The sequence below is a fragment of the Bubalus bubalis genome, chromosome 21 (assembly GCF_019923935.1).
Source record: "Bubalus bubalis isolate 160015118507 breed Murrah chromosome 21, NDDB_SH_1, whole genome shotgun sequence".
Taxonomy (NCBI): domain Eukaryota; kingdom Metazoa; phylum Chordata; class Mammalia; order Artiodactyla; family Bovidae; genus Bubalus; species Bubalus bubalis.
In genome coordinates this window covers 49344156-49362014 of record NC_059177.1, presented here as the reverse complement: position 1 = coordinate 49362014, position 17859 = coordinate 49344156, and the positions used below count along the sequence as shown (strand labels likewise).

The 17859-nt window shown below is 43.5% G+C and overlaps 1 protein-coding gene across 11 annotated transcripts in view; it reads left to right on the top strand.

The window, feature by feature from the left end:
* Window positions 1–17859, top strand: part of DOCK3 (dedicator of cytokinesis 3) — a 289619-nt gene that overhangs the window by 224327 nt on the left and 47433 nt on the right. For 8 of the 11 annotated variants that reach the window (XM_025271936.3, XM_025271939.3, XM_025271938.3 and 5 more), the window contains 8 exons: window positions 5712–5839; window positions 8237–8383; window positions 10695–10793; window positions 12645–12739; window positions 14644–14719; window positions 15207–15307; window positions 15556–15614; window positions 17683–17831. In XM_025271936.3, coding sequence (XP_025127721.2) covers window positions 5712–5839; window positions 8237–8383; window positions 10695–10793; window positions 12645–12739; window positions 14644–14719; window positions 15207–15307; window positions 15556–15614; window positions 17683–17831 — 854 coding nt within the window. The remainder of the gene's footprint in view (window positions 1–5711; window positions 5840–8236; window positions 8384–10694; window positions 10794–12644; window positions 12740–14643; window positions 14720–15206; window positions 15308–15555; window positions 15615–17682; window positions 17832–17859) is intronic. The other 3 variants (XM_025271937.3, XM_025271942.3, XM_025271944.3) reach the window with 3 other exon arrangements.

The following is a 17859-nucleotide window of genomic DNA, read 5'->3' as shown; positions in this document are numbered from 1 at the left end:
GCAATTATTATTAGAATGTTTATAATTAGAACTTCTTGGTGGTCAAATTTTTTTTGAGTTTGACTTTCAAAGTATGAGAACAATCATTTCTCAGCCCAGAGCTACACATATCTGCAGTATAAAACAAATACCCCCTTTAACTTAACAATGCCTGTATAAGGAATTACTGAGACTAAATCTGCCGCCAAGAAACTCAGCTTTTCTCTACCTGTAACTGTTCATGGTAAGCACTTCTCTCTTCACCACTTCCTGGACTGAATATAAAATCAGTGGTTTGCACAGACTTTCACAGAAGCCACTGCATTCACTCAAGCTGTGAGCGTTGCTTCAAGCAGGTGCTTGCTTTCTTTTTTTTTTTTTTAATTTATTTATTTTTTATTGAAGGATAATTGCTTTATAGAATTTTGCTGTTTTCTGTCAAACCTCAACATGAATCAGCCATAGGTATACATATATCCCCTCCCTTTTGAACCTCCCTCCCATCTCCCTCCCCATCCCACCCTTCTAGTTGATACAAAGCCCCTGTTTGAGTTTCCTGAGCCATACAGCAAATTCCTGTTGGCTGTCTATTTTACATATGGTAATGTAAGTTTCCATGTTACTCTTTCCATACATTTCACCCTCTCCTCCCCTCTCCCCATGTCCATAAGTCTATTCTGTGTCTGCTTCTCTATTGTTGCCCTGTAAATAAATTCTTCAGTACCATTTTTCTAGATTCCATATATATGTGTTAGAATACTGTATTTATCTTTCTCTTTCTGACTCACTTCACTCTGTTTAACAGGCTCTAGGTTCATCCAGCTCATCAGAACTGACTCAAATGCATTCCTTTTTATGGCTGAGTAATATTCCATTGTGTATATGTACCACAACTTCTTTATCCATTCATCTTCGATGGACATCTAGGTTGCTTCCACGTTCTAGATATTGTAAATAGTGCTGCAGTGAACCGTGGGATACGTGTGTCTCTTTCAGTTTTGTTTTCCTTGGGGTACATGCCTAGGAGTTGGATTGCTGGGTCATATGGTGGTTTTATTCCTAGTTTTTTAAGCAGTCTCCATAACGTCTTCCATAGTGGCTGTATCAGTTTACATTCCCACCAACAGTGCAAGAGTGTTCCCTTTTCTCCACACCCTTTCCAGCATTATTGTTTGTAGACTCTTTGATGAGGGCCATTCTGACCGGTATGAAGTGATTTCTCATTGTGGATTTGATTTGCATTTCTGTAATAGTGAGCGATGTTCAGTATCTTCTCATGTGTTTGTTAGCCATCTGTATGTCTTCTTTGGAGAAACATCTGTTTAGGTCTTTTCCCCACTTTTTGATTGGGTTGTTTGTTTTTCTGGTATTGAGTTGTATGAGCTGCTTGTATATTTTGGAAATTAATCCTTTGTCAGTTATTTCATTTGCTATTATTTTCTCCCATTCTGAGGATTGTCTTTTCACCTTGCTTATAGTTTCCTTTGCTGGGCAAAAGCTTTAAGTTTAATCAGGTCTCACTTGTTTACTTTTGTTTTTATTTCGGTTACTCTAGGAGGTGGGTCATAGAGGATCTTGCTTTGATTTATTTCTGCCTATGTTGTCCTCTAAGAGTTTTATAGTTTCTGGTCTTACATGTAGGTCTTTAATCCATTTTTACTTTATCTTTGCGTATGGTGTTAGGAAGTGTTCTAATTTCATTCTTTTACATGTAGCTGTCCAGTTTTCCCAACACCATTTATAGAAGAGGCTGTCATTGCCCCACTGTATATTCTTGCCTCCTTTGTCAAAAATAAGGTACCCATAGGTGCATGAGTTTATTTCTGGGCTTTCTGTCTTGTTTCATTGGTCTGCATTTCTGTTTTTGTGCCAGTACCATACTTTCTTGATGACTGTAGTTTTGTAGTATAACCTGAAGTCAGGAAGCTTGATTCCTCCAGCTCCATTCTTCTTTCTCAAGACTGCTTTGGCTATTCGGGGTCTTTTGTGTTTCCATATGAATTGTGAACTTTTTGTTCTAGTTCTGTGAAATATGCCATTGGTAATTTGATAGGGATCACATTAAATCTGTAGATTGCATTTGGTAGTATAGTCGTTTTCACAATATTGATTCTTCTTGCCCAGGGACATGAAATGTCTCTCCATCTGTTTATGTCATCTTATTGCTTTCATTACTGTCTTATAATTTTCTGTGTACAGTTCTTTCATCTCCTTAGGTAAATTTATTCCTAGATATTTAATTCTTTTTGTTGCAGTGGTGAGTGGGATTGATTCTTTAATTGCTTTTTCTGATTTTTCATTGTTAGTACATAGAAATGCAAGTGATTTCTGTGTATTAATTTTGTATCCTGCAACTTTGCTAATTCACTGATTAGCTCTAGTAATTTTCTGATACTATCTTTAGGGTTTTCTATGTACAGTATCATGTCATCTGCAAACAGTGAGAGCTTTACTTCTTTTCTGATCTGAATTCCTTTTATTTCTTTTTCTTCTCTGATTGCTATAGCTAGGACTTCCAGAATTATGTTGAATAATAGTGGTGAAAGTAGGCACCCTTATCGTGTTCCTGATCTTAGGGGGAATGCTTTCAGTTTCTCACCATTGAGAATAATGTTTGCTATAGGCTTGTCATATATGGCCTTTACTGTGTTGAGGTACGTTCCTTCTATGCCCATTTTTTGAAGAGTTTTAATCATAAATAGGTGCTGGATTTTGTCAAAGGCTTTTTTTGCATCTATTGAGATGATCATATGGTTTTTATCTTTCAGTTTGTGAATATGGTGTATCACGTTGATTGATTTCTGTATATTGAAGAATCCTTGCATCCCTGGAATGAACCCAACTTGATCATGGTGTATGAGCTTTTTGATGTGTTGCTGAATTCTGTTTGCAAAAATTTTGTTGAGTATTTTTGCATCTATGTTCATCAGTGATATTGGCCTATAGTTTTCTTTTTTTGTGTTGTCTTTGTCTGGTTTTGGTATCAGGGTGATGGTGGCCTCATAGAATGAATTTGGAAGTGTTCCTTCCTCTGCAGTTTTTTGAAAGAGTTTTAGAAGGTTAGGCATTAGCTCTTCTCTAAATGTTTGATGGGATTCTCCTGTGAAGCCATCTGGTCCTGGGCTTTTGTTTTTTTTGGGAGATTTTTGATCACAGCTTCAATTTCAGTGCTTTTAATTGGGTTGTTCATAATTTCTATTTCTTCCTGGTTCAGTCTTGGAAGATTGAACTTTTCTAAGAATCTGTCCATTTCTTCCAGGGTATCTATTTTATTGCCATATAGTTCTTCATAATAGTCTCTTGTAATCCTTTGTATTTCTGCATTGTCTGTTGTAACCTCTCCTTTTTCATTTCTAATTTTGTTGATTTGATTCTTCTCTTTTTTCTTGATGAGTCTGGCTAAAGGTTTGTCAATTTTGTTTATCTTCTCAAAGAACCAGCTTTTAGTTTTATTAATCTTTACTATTGTTTCTTTCATTTCTTTTTCATTTATTTCTACTCAGATCTTTATGATTTCTTTCCTTCTACTAATTTTGGGGTGTTTCTTGTTCTTTTTCCCGTTGTTTTAGGTGTAAAGTTAGGTTGTCTATTCGATGTTTTTCTTGTTTCTTGAGGTAGGATTGTATTGCTATAAACTTCTCTCTTAGAACTGCTTTTGCTGCATCCCATAGGTTTTGAGTTGTCGTGTTTTCATTGTCATTTGTTTCTAGCAAGTTTTTGATTTCCCTTTTGATTTCTTCAGTAACCTGTTGGTTATTTAGAAACGTGTTGTTTAATCTCCATGTGTTTGTGTTTCTTACAGCTTTTTTTTCTTATAATTGATATCCAGTCTCATAGCGTTGTGGTCAGAGAAGATGCTTGATATGATTTAAGTTTTCTTAAATTTACTGAGGTTCGATTTGTGACCCAAAATGTGGTCTTTCCTGGAGAATGTTCATGTGCACTTGAGAAGAAGGTGTATTCTTCTGCATTTGGATGGAATGTCCTGAAGATACCAATGAGATCCATCTCATCTAATGTATCATTTAAGACTTGTGTTTCCTTATTAATTTTCTGTTTTGATGATCTGTCCATTGGTGTGAGTGGGGTGTTAAAGTCTCCTGCTATTATTGTGTTACTATCAATTTCTCCTTTTATGTCTGTTGGTGTTTGTCTTATGTGTTGAGGTGCTCCTATGTTGAACAAGCAGGTTCTTTCTGAGTGTATGGGAAGGCGGACAGCAGACTGCCCTCACTGACATACTTTATTTCTAATACTTTTGCATGTACTTGCTGCTTCTCATAATCACTTAGGAAAAATTGTTTTTATGTGGCTGGAACTATGTAATTGGATTTGGCGATAAGAAGCCACAACCAAATTTTCACTTGCATCTCATGCCTGAGCTGCAGCATCTTTCCTAAGGCCAAAGGACTTTTACCAGTGATGTCTTAAAGCCAACCCTTACATTTCTCAGAGCATATCAGTTTGGTTTCTTCATCAGCAGATTCCAATAACAAACTGCTATTTTGTCTGCAGGCAGCTATTGGTTGTTACAAATCCTGCTCTGTTGGCATTTTGGTCTACAAAGGACAGCAGGGACTTCTCTTTTATCCAAGCATCCTTTTAAACATAGAATAGTTGTCACTCCATCTTATTTCAACATGCTCTAAATATTTGACAAGGCAGTTCCCCAGATCTCCTGTACATCACGTAATTTGTCTTTTGCCGATAAAGATTTTCATTCTGAATTTCATCTAGAATACTTAATTATGATCAAATATGAACAACAAATCCAAAATACCGTGACTTGCTTGTGTTACTGGTAGTCTGACTGAATCATGCTGACTGGCTGTGGTGCCACTTTAATCACACAGTCATTGACCACATAGGAGTGCAAGACACCAGAAACATGTCCACACTTATATTTCACCTTGTCTTCTCACCACACCTGTGAAGTAAATGCAGAAGGGGGCTGTTAGCACCTCATTGTAGAGATGGGAGGAATCAAACCTGTAGAAGGAATCAACCTGCCTAAAGTCTTAGAGTGAATTGATAAAAGAGCTTGATTTAGTATTTAACCTTCCTGAATTTGGAGTTCTAAATATAGTCACCCCCTGATGAAGATACTTTTAGGCAGCATTGAAGAAGAAAGAAAAGAAAACTATTTTAATGTATGCAGTAGGACTGGCAAAGAGGTTTAGCTAATTATCAAAGGCTTATGACAAGGTGGAAGTCCTCCTTCTGTCCCTTTCATTACCGTGGATTCACACAGCGTCCCACGGGCCAGAGGGGGAAAGTACAGTAAAGGCTTAGGAGGGTGGAAGTGCCGGGCCACCATCAGGGCATCATCAAGAGGGACCATTTATAATCCATAGCAAGTCTGCTAGTTAGTTCCATCAGCCTAGTTCATAGAACTAAATGTGTCATTTAAATTGAGTTTAATTTGGAGTCTAGTCAATAAAGAGATTTCATTTGGAAGCAGTCTCCTAACATACATCTGCATAAAAGGCCCTAGATAATTGAGGCCTGAAATGTGAAAAAAGAAAAGAGAGAGAAAGAAAACGCTGTGACGTGTCTTCAGATGTCTGAAGTGGGCTGTTAGACCTGCCCACAGGCAGGGACTGGTTTCTAGCGTGGCTGCAGTCCCAGCCCCACCTGCCTGGAGACCAGCTGCATCCTGTGTTGCCCCTGGCTTCCAACGGTAGCTGGTTCTTCTCCAAAGGGCTACTTCACCTCTGTGTTTTCTCCCCCAGAATCCCGCCGCATTCTGCTTCCGGTGGTTCTCCATCATATCCACCTTCACCTGAGGCAGCAGAAGGAGCTGCTTATCTGCTCAGGGATTCTCGGCAGCATCTTCTCCATCGTCAAGACCAGCTCTCTGGTAGTGACCCTAGCTAGACCTATGCCACCTCCGGCCCTAAGCTCTGTCCCCGTCCTGTGTCAGTTTAGCCAGAGGCAGACCAACAAAGATGATTTTGTTCACTTCCCAGTCAGAGAAGCTTTCATCAGTGACAGGAAGGTGCCCAAGTGAATGGAGGCCTGCCTATGTGTGCCCAGCAGGCTTTTCAACACAACACAGTCTTGCTATTTAAAACAAAAAACAAAAAACAAAAAAAGTACTGCTGTAAATACACCCAGAAACATAGTCATCTGTAGTACCAGAAAACCCCATCCCGTACTGCTTGCTCTGTTTCTATCAAAAGACATTACTTCTGTATTCCTGGGAGTGTTCTGAGGATACTCAGGCACGAAGGAGCACAAGGAGGCAGGCCCAGGCTGAGAGGCAGCTTGCTCATTCAGACTTTCCTGTCAGCTTCCTGGCAGCTTGATTCCACCCATATGGCATTCCTATACCACGCCAGATGAGACAGGGTGTACGAGCGATACATGTTGCCCACAATAGTTCTCAGCCTCATGGGATGCTGGAATGGTACTTCAGGGCTCAGGTTTCAGCTGGTAGTGCTTTTGCCTATTTTCTTTCTTCTTTATTTTTAGTTTTTTAGAAGAGACCCATCTTAGAAGGGAGGGGAGATAAGGAAGGCAGAAAAACATGTATCAGGCAAGGATAAGGGTAGGAATTTATTTTAATTATCTTTATGTTATATGTTTATACTATGGAAGAAATGAGTATTTCTTTTATAAAACTTGAAAACTTGAGGAAAGTATAAGAAAATTTAAAATAAGACTGAGTCTTTATTTACACAGTCTTCCCAAGTTGAGATAAGGTTTCTGGAGAATAAAATTTCAAGTGCATTTAAAATAAATACCAGGAACCAAGTGATACAAACATAGGAGGTTAGGTTGTCTGTGAAGATGGCATGGGAGAGGTGCAGAGAAGAAAAAATGTGCTTGGTTTGAACAGGATGCAAGGACTCAATAGGGTGCTCTGATATCTGGTATCCAGACTTAAAGGACCATCTGGTGATAGCGGCCCACCTTGGCAGAGCGGCTGCAATGGCTGTAGTGGCCCTTTCGTTTGCTCTTGGCTCCAGGCAAGGCCTGGCAGCTCTCCTTCCCACCAGGCCTCAGAGAAGCAGCACCAGGCACATACGGTGTACTGGTGACCCGGGGTCAGCTTGAGGGGATGGGAGGCTGGTTACTAAAGGAAAGAGAGAAATTGCAGGGGAAAAGCAAGGGGAGGGGAGGGATGAAAGAGGAATGGGAACAAGTGAAAATCTGAAGGAAGTGATCTCAAAGAGCCATCACAGGTTTTAAAAGCATTATAATTAGCTCAACAAATGAGGAAGAAGACTGTGGTCCCAAGAGCCTTTCAAATCTTTCTTGAGGAATGGGACTCAGTAAAACTACATTGAATGGATAGCTGGCCGGGGCTGGGGGGATGGATGAAATTTAAGCTCCACTAAAGCAGAGATCTTACCTTTCTTGATCACTTGTGTATGCTCAGGTTTTCAAAAGTTACTGGCCCATGGTAGATACTTAGTGAATGGTGGGTTGATTGATGGATGGACATTTGGACCAGTAATAGTATAAAGGGACTGGAGAAGAGGCAATGGGAATCTCTTTGTGAGATCATGAAAATCAGGCTGTAGGATATGGATTGCATGTGAGAGGTCTAGAAAAAGAGCATAGACTCTTCCTAAAGTCAGAACTTGCTGACTGGGAAGCAGCCCTCAATGAGGAAGCGTGCTCCATTATTTTTGTGAGGCTGCCTAAGAGGGAAACACCGAGACCAGGGTCTTTCTGGTGGACCAAAGAATGTGAGCAGGAATGCCAAGGAGCTAGAGGGAGCATGTCTGGGCAGCAGTCAGGCCTGGCAGAGAGTGAGGTCACGCACAGAGAAAATGGTCCTGAGGAAGACTGAGATACTTCTGTGTGCATTAGCAGTAGGGAAGGTGCTGCCTGCACACCCTGTGGTGTGAACTCGACCATTTTCTCAGAGTGTTAGTCAGCAGTTCTGTGCTCTCTCCTAACTTTTCTAGGAAAATCAGAGAAGACATTTAACTTAGGATCTTCGTTTCGTCCTTGTGTATCAAGACTAATGTATCTGCCTGAGGTTCAGAATTGCAGGTGTCAGGGTGTTGCTGTGTTAGGTTCAGTCTCCAGCCCCCAAACCAGGGCAACAGCGGCAGGTGTGCCTCCCCTCCTCGCAGAGCTGTTGTTCCAGGTTCCTTGACACTGCATGCCAGTGAGGCTGGGGGCTCGGTGTTGAGAGTTAAGTCAGAAGACCGCTCCTGACCCTGGCTGATTTAGTAAGTACTGCCCACTGCGTGTCAGCCAGCCTGGCACTAACGCTGTGCTCTCTCGCTGCTCGCTCCAGGAGGCAGATGTCATGGAGGAGGTAGAAATGATGGTGGAAAGCCTCTTGGACGTGCTCTTACAGACTCTGCTCACCATCATGAGCAAATCGCACGCTCAGGAGGCGGTAAGAGGGCAGCGGTGCCCGCAGTGCACAGCGGAGATCACTGTTAGTAACTAACATTCAGGTTTTCTTGCTTTCTTTTCTAACCCGGGGCTCCTCCACACGGAACGTCATCTCACATCACACCACCCTCATCTCAGCTTACCTCCCTGCATGGTTGTCCGCATGCTGCCCTTTTCCCCTCTCCAGTTGGACTCCATCTCCACTCTGGGTTCATACTCAGAGGAGCGTACTTAGGGACAGGCCCAGGGATGCTTCCGGTCCTGTTTTCCTGTACACAGTCTGCACTGACTTTTGCCTTTGAGCCAGGTCTCTTTCTGTAATATGGAATAAAGCAGAGAATGAAGGTGACAGCTGTCGACTGTTCCTTCTAGGAGCAGGCTCTCGCCAGTGATGTGTGCACCACAGTAATTTTCTCACAGTCTGCTTGTACCTACAGATTAGTTGCTTTTGGCCACAGTTCAGTTCAGTTCAGTTCAGTCGCTCACAGTATTTGTATCTAAATGTCGAGCATCAGGGAAAACATGACGAGGTAGAATGGCACTGGCATTGTTGGACAGTGATCTCCCATGATCTAACTAGGAGAGAAACAGACTGGGAGAGCCTTGCAGGAGAGGCAGAGAGACACCCCCCAGCCCCCGCTGCTCCATGCAGTGTGCACTTCCTAGCCCTGATGTTGGGACATGATAAGCAGCTTGCTGGGGATCTTCCTGTTGGCAGGTGGGAGACTACAGTGATCCGTTTGTAGAAAAGCTCCTGTGGGAGCAAGTCAAGCTCCAGCACGTTAGGGAGAGCAGAGAGCAGATGTGTTCTAGAGCATATGGGCTTGGAAAGAATGTCTGCTCCCTTAGGAACTCCTATGCAGGACACTGTCACTATAGGTAAGAACATATGTTCCCTGGCATGTCCTGGTAGCCCGTCCTTCTAACCAGCAAAGACACAGTGCTGGCTATGGGCCAGACCCTGCTTTATCCACTTTATAAACAGTAACTCACTAGCAATACTAAAGAAGTGATTTATTTCATATACATCTAATGAAGATAACAACAGTTTATTGAGCACTTCTTATGTGCTGGCCTTTTTACTTAAATGCTTTATGTACATTAATGCATCTGATTCTCAAAACAAATTATGGCTTATGTCCATTTCTTCAGATAAAACTGAGGTTCATGTACCTGTTATATATTTTGCATACATATATGTCTAATAATTTCATGAGTCGCAAAAGGATTTGAGAGACTAAAAAAGAGTTGTCATAGTCCCACAAACTTAAAAACATTTGAAAACTGCCCATATGAAGTCATTTTTCCTCCGTCTCTTCCGAGGAGGCAGCCTTGTAAGAGGAAACCGTGCTCAGCGGCCCCATGACAGAAGTTTCCAAGAGATGGTAAAAGTCTTTGAAGTCCTTAAGCCAGCGTTTTCATCTGCATACCCCAGTTGGAACCTGAAGAAATTTTAAAGACTCATTTTTTTTTTATCTTTAAATTTTTACTTAGAGCCGTTAGCTCATCTTCTCAGAAAGGTCACTTTTGACTCCTCTGCTTTCCCGAGGGTCATGTTGATCTATTGTGTTCCATCTCCAGCAATCACATGTCAGCTCTGGGAGTTGCCAGAGGAGATCCTTGTAGAAAGACTGCTCCAGCCCAGCAGGATGGGCAGAGTCCAAATTCTGTCCAGAGAAGTCTGAGCTCCCTGTTCCCAGGGGCCCCTCCAGACTTTAGTATGGTGCCCTGGCAGCATATAATGACAAAGGACTATGCAGCCGAAAGTTCCCTAGGGAAAAAACTAGAATATCTGTCTCATTTGGCAGTACTTCTTTCTTATGGGCTAAGATTTATCAATTAGCCCCATGCTGCAGCAGTCTTTGGAGAAGGCAATGGCACCCCACTCCAGTACTCTTGCCTGGAAAATCCCATGGACGGAGGAGCCTGGTAGGCTGCAGTCCATGGGGTCGCTAAGAGTCGGACACGACTGAGCAACTTCCCTTTCACTTTTCACTTTCATGCATTGGAGAAGGAAATGGCAACCCACTTCAGTGTTCTTGCCTAGAGAATCCCAAGAATGGGGGAGCCTGGTGGGCTGCTGTCTGTGGGGTCATACAGAGTCGGACACGACTGAAGTGACTTAGCAGCAGTAGCAGCAGCAGCAGCAGCAGCAGTCTTATTAAAACTCCCAAGCCCTCCAGGCACCCCTTTAGCAGAAAAGAAAATTCATTTTCAGGGCCAGAGTTGTCACCTTCCCTCCCATGATCATTGGGGCCATCTCAGACCCTTCCTTCTCTCCTTGCCCTCTGTGGATTGGGGGAACATAGCTCTTGTTATTGGCTTTGCTAAGTGTATTTTGCGTTGTTCCCCAGGGTGAGTATGTGTCCTGCCTTCTCTCGCTGCTCCGCCAGATGTGTGACACGCATTACCAGCACCTCCTGGACAACTTCCAGAGCAAAGATGAGCTCAAGGTAGGCCGAGAAACACTGACCTTTCACCTAGGAAAGGAAGCACACAGCTAAGACTGCCCAGCAGTTTTTCCCCCTGCCAGTAGAGAAGTGCAAGAGGCCTGCCCTGCTGAGAGTGGAAGATTTACCAGCCTCACTTTATAGCTGACTGTATGGCTTCTAGAAGCAGATAGCCAGTGGTATTCCCATACAGCCAGACCCCAGGAACACTGGCAAGTCTTCCCTGACTGATCGCAACCCCGTGACCATATGCCTCTAAGAGACACTTCTCTGGGCCATACTGATTATCAGTCAGCCAGGACTCTTCCCTCTCTTATAAACACAGCAGTTGAGTTGTAGGTTACCCATGAAACAGGCTTCACTGTTTAATAACTGTAGTAATAATAATAATGACAACTTTTCTTCAGTAAAACATATTTCTGAAAGATTCATGTTTGTAGAGAGCAAATACAAACACTGTCCATTGGCTATCACTATGGATCAGAGCACCGAGGGCAGATAGTCCAGAGAAATGGGCCCATGGTCCAGATGACAGGAGAGTGTTCCCAAACTGTGAAGGTATCAGCTGCTGACAGACTCCAAGGGCTTGTGTGTTTGCATTAGACCATGCTACTGAGTTCATCCCTGGATAAAGAAACTGTTGTAAACTTTATGTCTATGCTTTGCCTCCATCCAGAGTCAAGTCACTTGTCAATATTTCATAGTAATACACTATACTGTTTTCCATTTGTGTAATCTTTATTAATCATATGAGTTAATCAGTATCACTAACACTTTAAAGTATCAGTAACACATTAAAGTATCACTAACACTTTCTGGTGTTTGATCTGGCCTACCTTTCCACAAATGTGGGTCTCTGCAGATTGTTGTCCCTAACTTACTGTGGTGAGGCCAGCCTATCTTCTCAGAGGGATGAACTTGACAGCCCTTGAAATGAGCCATAAGTTAACCAGGGCCTGGAGCTCATATCCAGGTCAAGCAATGCTTGAGCTGGGGTGTAGAGCTTGAAAATCCAGTCCTGACTGTTCTAGATCATTTTCATTGTATGTGTATGTGTTTGTGAGAGAGAGAAGGACACTAACCAATTCTCAATCAGAAGCATCATTCCCTTACTTTTTAATTAAATGTTTGTTTTTATCGCAGCAGTATGTATATACAATTTTAAAAGCCAAAGCATCTTATAAAGTGTGTAATATAAAACTGGTTCCTTGGCTCAACCTGACCACGTCTACCCACTACTCCCGCAAAGCAGCCACTTTGAACTCTTCTTTTGTTCTTCAAGTAGCTTCTACTGCCATTTAAATCTTTAAAATTTTTAGTTATTGTTTATTTTCTTCTTCCCACGGAAAGTGAGGCTGAATTCTCCTGAGTCAGCAAGCCTTTCATTAACCAGTCTTTGCAGTGTTCTCATTGCTTTCATGAGGAAGCACGTTTTTGGAGATACTTACTCATCTATCCCTGAAGTGCTTCTCCAGTCCATGTGTTCTTAACACCCAAGAAAACAAGTTCTTACAATCAAGTGCTCAGGGGCCATCCCCCACAGATTGAGACCAGTGGACTCAGTTGTCAGTTGGATGCCATGTCTGCTGGACCTCCTCTGTTTTGGCCTTTAGGCACTGGGCTGAGCAGGTATAGCACTGCATCTCTTCTCCCCAGTTTGGGACTGGCCTGGGGCAGTGGCCAGACCTCACTATCACGCAGCCCTCTAAGAGAAAAGCAACTCATGAAGGGAGCCAGAGTATCACCCACTGGTCCCCTCCATTCTTATGATCTAGAGGTCAGAGAACCTGTTGAGGAGGTATGTGCTGCCGTGGTAGAGGTGGCGCCTCACATCAGATTTTCCCCTCGGCCCAGGAATTCCTGTTGAAGATTTTCTGCGTGTTCCGGAACCTGATGAAGATGAGTGTCTTTCCTCGGGACTGGATGGTGATGAGACTTCTTACAAGCAAGTGAGTGTGGAAGGGCCCTGCGCCAGCCTCCACGCAGCTGTCCCCAGAATATTACATGTGAGAGAAGAAGCTAGATGGAAACTTGTCAAGGTCAAAGCTGTGGGGACAGAGAGGAGAGGGTTTAAATGTGAAAGTGTTTGGAAGCGCAGTCAGCAGGACTTTGCCATTTACCAAAGTTCAAGGAGGAGAAACAGTTCAGAAGTAGAGTCTAAGTGCCTGGCAGATGGTGTCATGGTAAGGGTAGGAAAGGAACTTTTATGAATGTGAGCTGTGATACCAGAGGAGGGCTCCTGCTTGAGGAGGGCCTGATCATTGGCCTCTGTGCTCTGTGGTTTCAGGCAGCATCCCAAGCCCTCCTCTTGACTTGATTTGTGTTTTCTGCCAGACACTGCTCGTCCCCCACAGCTAGTGCTAATTACTCACCCAAGACTGTGAGGCTCTGCCCACCTCTGACACTGGCCACAGAATTCACTCCAAGGTTGACCCTGCTTGTCTGCCCCATTCATATTTCTGCCCTGTGGTTCTCACTGGCAAAGCGAACAAGTCATGTGGGTGGTAGGGTGCTTGTTGTTGGGTCCCCTTGTGCTCAGGAGAAGGCCACTTGGCATCCACTCTCTAGCCTACTGCCTCCTCCCTCTGATCGGCCTTTTACATCGGCATTATGCAGAATGTAGTGAAATTATTTGTGTTAGATTTATTAGCAAGGTATCAGGATGGTCTTTCTACTCTGTACCTTTTATAGTGCTCCTTTTTTTTGAAAACTACAAACGTTTCATACAGAACAGAAGAATGGTTATAAATAGTGTTGCAGAGATATTTCCTTAAATAGTGGATTTTCCATTTGACCCCCTCTTGTTTCTGTCTCTTAGTTCTACTCAGAGCACTTCAGGCTCTCCAGCCCATTCTGCAGGAGCAAGCCTCTTCTTTCAAGGCTTTTACTTTTCAAATTTATTTGCTGGTAATGAGTCTCTCTAATGCACTGTTTTTGCCTTGCCCCTCTTCTGCACCAGAGCTTAGGTGGTCATTGTTAGGTGTAAGCTCCTTTGCCAGGCATCCAATGCCCTTGGTAATTAAACCCTTACTCGCCTGTCTCACTTCACTTTCTCTCTCCCTTAACCTGTGCTCTTGACTGTAGCAAGCCAGCCTCACATTAACCCTTAAACATGCCCAAGCAAAAATTGAGAGTGATATTCTAGATCAAAGGCTGAAATCAAATTTCTTACACATGAAAATAACAGTATATGATAAAAGTAGAGATTTAATAACTAAACCCCTGTTAATCAAGTGGAGTAATAGAATGATACTCTTAAGTCCTCTGTTGGTCATAATACAGGTTCATTTTCCTAAGATTCCCCCAAATACTAGAATTACTCTTTGAACTGGAAGAAGCCTGAAAGAACCATGAAACCTTACTCCCCTCCTTTTATAGGGAAACTGTGGCCAAAGAAAAGTAGTGCCAAGACCAGGTATCAGCAGAGCTTGGTCTAGAACCCACTGGTAGGGCACTTCTCCACAGGGGGTTTTTTGTAGGGTTTGTGCCATGTATTCCTCTCAGTTGGGCTTCCAGGTGGCTTAGGGCTAAAGAATCCACCTGCCAATGCAGGAGACATGGGTTCTATCTCTGGGTTGGGAGGATCCCCTGGAGAAGGAAATGGCAGCCCCCTCCAGTATTCTTGCCTGGGAAATCCCATAGGGAGAGGAGCCTGGTGGGCTGTGGTCCATGGGGTCGCAAAGAGTCGGACACAACTGAGCACGCACACACATCCTTCTCCCTTAAAATCACATCTTACACGAGAGCTACTTGTACTCAGGAAGCTTGCACATGGGCCGCAGACCCCGGATGCTCAGCTGTAGGGTGCCATTGTCAGTCCTTTAACTCTGCCGGCACCTTGTCCCCACTGCAGCATCATAGTCACCACTGTCCAGTACCTGTCTTCTGCGCTGCACAAGAATTTCACAGAGACAGACTTCGACTTTAAGGTAGGAGCTCCTAAGATCCGTCACTATCTTTGTAATAACCATAGAAAGCCAAAAACCAGACTCCCTGTTTTCATTTTTGTTTTTGTTTTACTTAAAACAGCTGTTTTATTTTGCTCACAGGTTTGCAGGTCAGGAATTTGAGAAGGATTCAGCTAAGTGTCTGATAGGTGGCAGGGGGCTTTCTTAATCTGTTCATAGTATCAAACAGCTTCCAGGCTTGATAATGATTAGAGTATAATCTAAGAAACCCCTGTTGGAGACGCTGGGAGCCAGAAACCCATGAGTTTGTTTTCCAGTCCAGAATCAACACTGTTGGTTTCAGAGAAGTCAAGAAAGCAGGGGAAAGTCCTGTTTGCAAAGATATTTTCTAAAAATCAAGATCTTAACACTGAAATGAATTCTGTGCTACATGCATATATTTAGACTCTCTCCTTGCAAGGTTAAGAACTCAGGCTGTCACATATTTCCTCTTTCTCTCTCTCTCTAGGTGTGGAATTCTTATTTTAGCCTGGCAGTTCTGTTCATAAATCAGCCAAGCCTTCAGCTAGAAATCATTACTTCCACCAAGAGGAAGAAGATTCTAGATAAGTAAGACATATGTCCCTTATTCATCTTCCTACATGTGCCCAGATGGGGTTATGTTTCCAGGAGGGGCTCCTAGAGACGTCCACAAGGTTCTCATTGAGGTGGCTTCCCAAGGAGCCAAGTGAGAGAGCTCAACTGAGAGCAAAATGACTTTGTCTTTTGGAAAGCGCTAGAAACAGAGCTGAAATGCTGGCCTCCTGTCTTCCTGAACCTTCTCGTGCTAATAGCTGGTTCCTGTGTTCTGTTCCCAGGTACGGGGACATGCGTGTGATGATGGCTTATGAACTCTTCAGCATGTGGCAGAATTTGGGTAGGTCTTTTCTCCACACTCTTCCCTTACACATATTGCATGGCCAAATAAGAAGTTACAAGACTAATTACTTCCCCCAGGTTTTATGAATGTTAATTCAGACCCAAGAGAGCTTCACATATCTTTAGCATAACACCTCAGATGGATGGTATAGTGTAGCACATGTGCACAAAGCCCTTGGCAGGGAGAGTTAAGCAGAGAAATAAGACCCCAGCGATACATATGCACAGACCCTTTTTTGAGAACAAAAGTCAAAAGGAGAAAAAGATGAGGCTGTAAGAATATAATGTCTGAGGCTCTAAGAGTATAAGATCCTCTGAGCTGTCCATGTCCCAGTACAGATGTCACAGGCCCAGAAGCCCAGTCAGCACATGAGCAAGGGTAGCTGTTCTTTTTAGTAAAGATTGAAACCCTTCATGGGTCTCTGGCATTCAGGCATCCAGACGAGGTTCCCACTGCCAGGTACATGTACGAAGGGAACTGCTGCATCTAGGTGAGACTGATTTTAGTCTCCTTTCTTTCGACAGCTTCTCTTTGCAGCATCTCTAATATTCAGCACTTTGAATCTTGAAATTGTCAGGTTTTGGTGGAATCCTTGGGGTGCCCTGGTAACTAGGTGGGCCGTCCTTTGCTTCTGTCGGCTTCTTAGATAGGCCTGCCTGGCTGCCAGAGAAGCTGCTGCTGTTCTTCCCAGTGAGATCTGCTTTCAACTAAGCTCATGACTCTGAAGTCTTAGGAAGGATGGCCATAACATCTCATAGTCCTCCATCAACCATCCTGGTCACAACCCTAGAAGCAGCAAGCAAGATGCAAGGCATTTCTGCCAGCCCTGGGGCCTTGCATCCCTGAGTGGGGCTGCATTTCCCCAAACCAGCTCTCTAGCTTCAGTGCTCATACCCTCTGCATCCAGCACTGTCCAGATATAAATGTTCACCCTGAAGTTGATTCTGAAATTCCCAGAAACACAAGGGACCAGCTATACCAAATACCAAGATTGGAATATGCAGAATCTGCCTCCAGGCTAGCTAACACTTGCTCCTTAGGTAGGCTTTCAACATGGAAGAATTCAAAAACCATGTCAGATTTCCCCCAAGAAAGCCATTCCTGCCTCATTGTTTTTGGTGGAAATGACATTTTCTAGTTCTCAGGAACTGATTTTGCTTGACTGTAACAGTCACTACACAGGCCCACAGTTTGTTCCCTGAGTCTCTGAAGGACTGAAAACAGAGCTCTGGAAGATGGTTCACTCTGTTTCACCTTTACAAGGAAGAGAAAAGTTCTGGCCCGTAGTCTTCAAGACTGGCCCTGGATTCTGGGAACATGCCCCAACTGACAGGCTAGTCACAGGGAAATTCATACTACACTCTTCCCGTGGGCAGACCTCATTAAGAAAATTGAGAGATGAGCCAAGCTGGTTTGAATAAATACAGTGCTACCATCAAAAATACAATGTGAAGGCAAGGGGTGGGATCGGAGGTACACGTAGAGAGTCTCTCAGCCAGTCTGTCAAGGTACGGCTGTGCAGGAGGCTCCTGCTAACTCAAGAGGGGGACTCTTAGGCACATTTGAGCACCGATGATGAAGAGGCTTGTGGACTTCAGACGTCTAGCAGACCGAACATCCTCATCACTTAAATGCCTCTGGGTACAGGCAGAAATCCCAGGGTCAGTGCATTGTGTTTAAGCAGAAATTGATGAATTTTCCTTGCTGAATAAATACTATGAACAGACTATCGGAAACTATTGCAGGATACTCAGAAATCCTATTCTATCTAGAGTAGTGACTCTGCTCCTGGACTCAGGATGATTTTCAGATAGTCTGTAGAACCTCCCAGCAAATTCTTTGGAAAGAATTTGTACCTGTTGAATTTTCTTTCAACTGGACTGAGCCAATTTAGTCTGCAAACTCTTAAAAAGCCAAGGGAAGGGAATATCTCAGAAGCCCATAGAGGAGAGCTTTCTGTGTCCTCTGATGCTCCCGGTAAAGGTCAGATCATGTGCTGTGGCCCTACTCGGGAAGCTTCTGTGGCTGGAGCATATACTTCTATCTGCTGGGTTGTGTTGTGCAGGTGAACATAAGATCCACTTCATTCCGGGAATGATTGGCCCGTTCCTGGGTGTGACACTGGTCCCACAGCCTGAAGTGCGGAATATCATGATTCCCATCTTTCACGACATGATGGACTGGGAGCAGAGGAAAAACGGCAACTTCAAACAGGTGAGACCCCCACCCCCCGCCAGTGGTG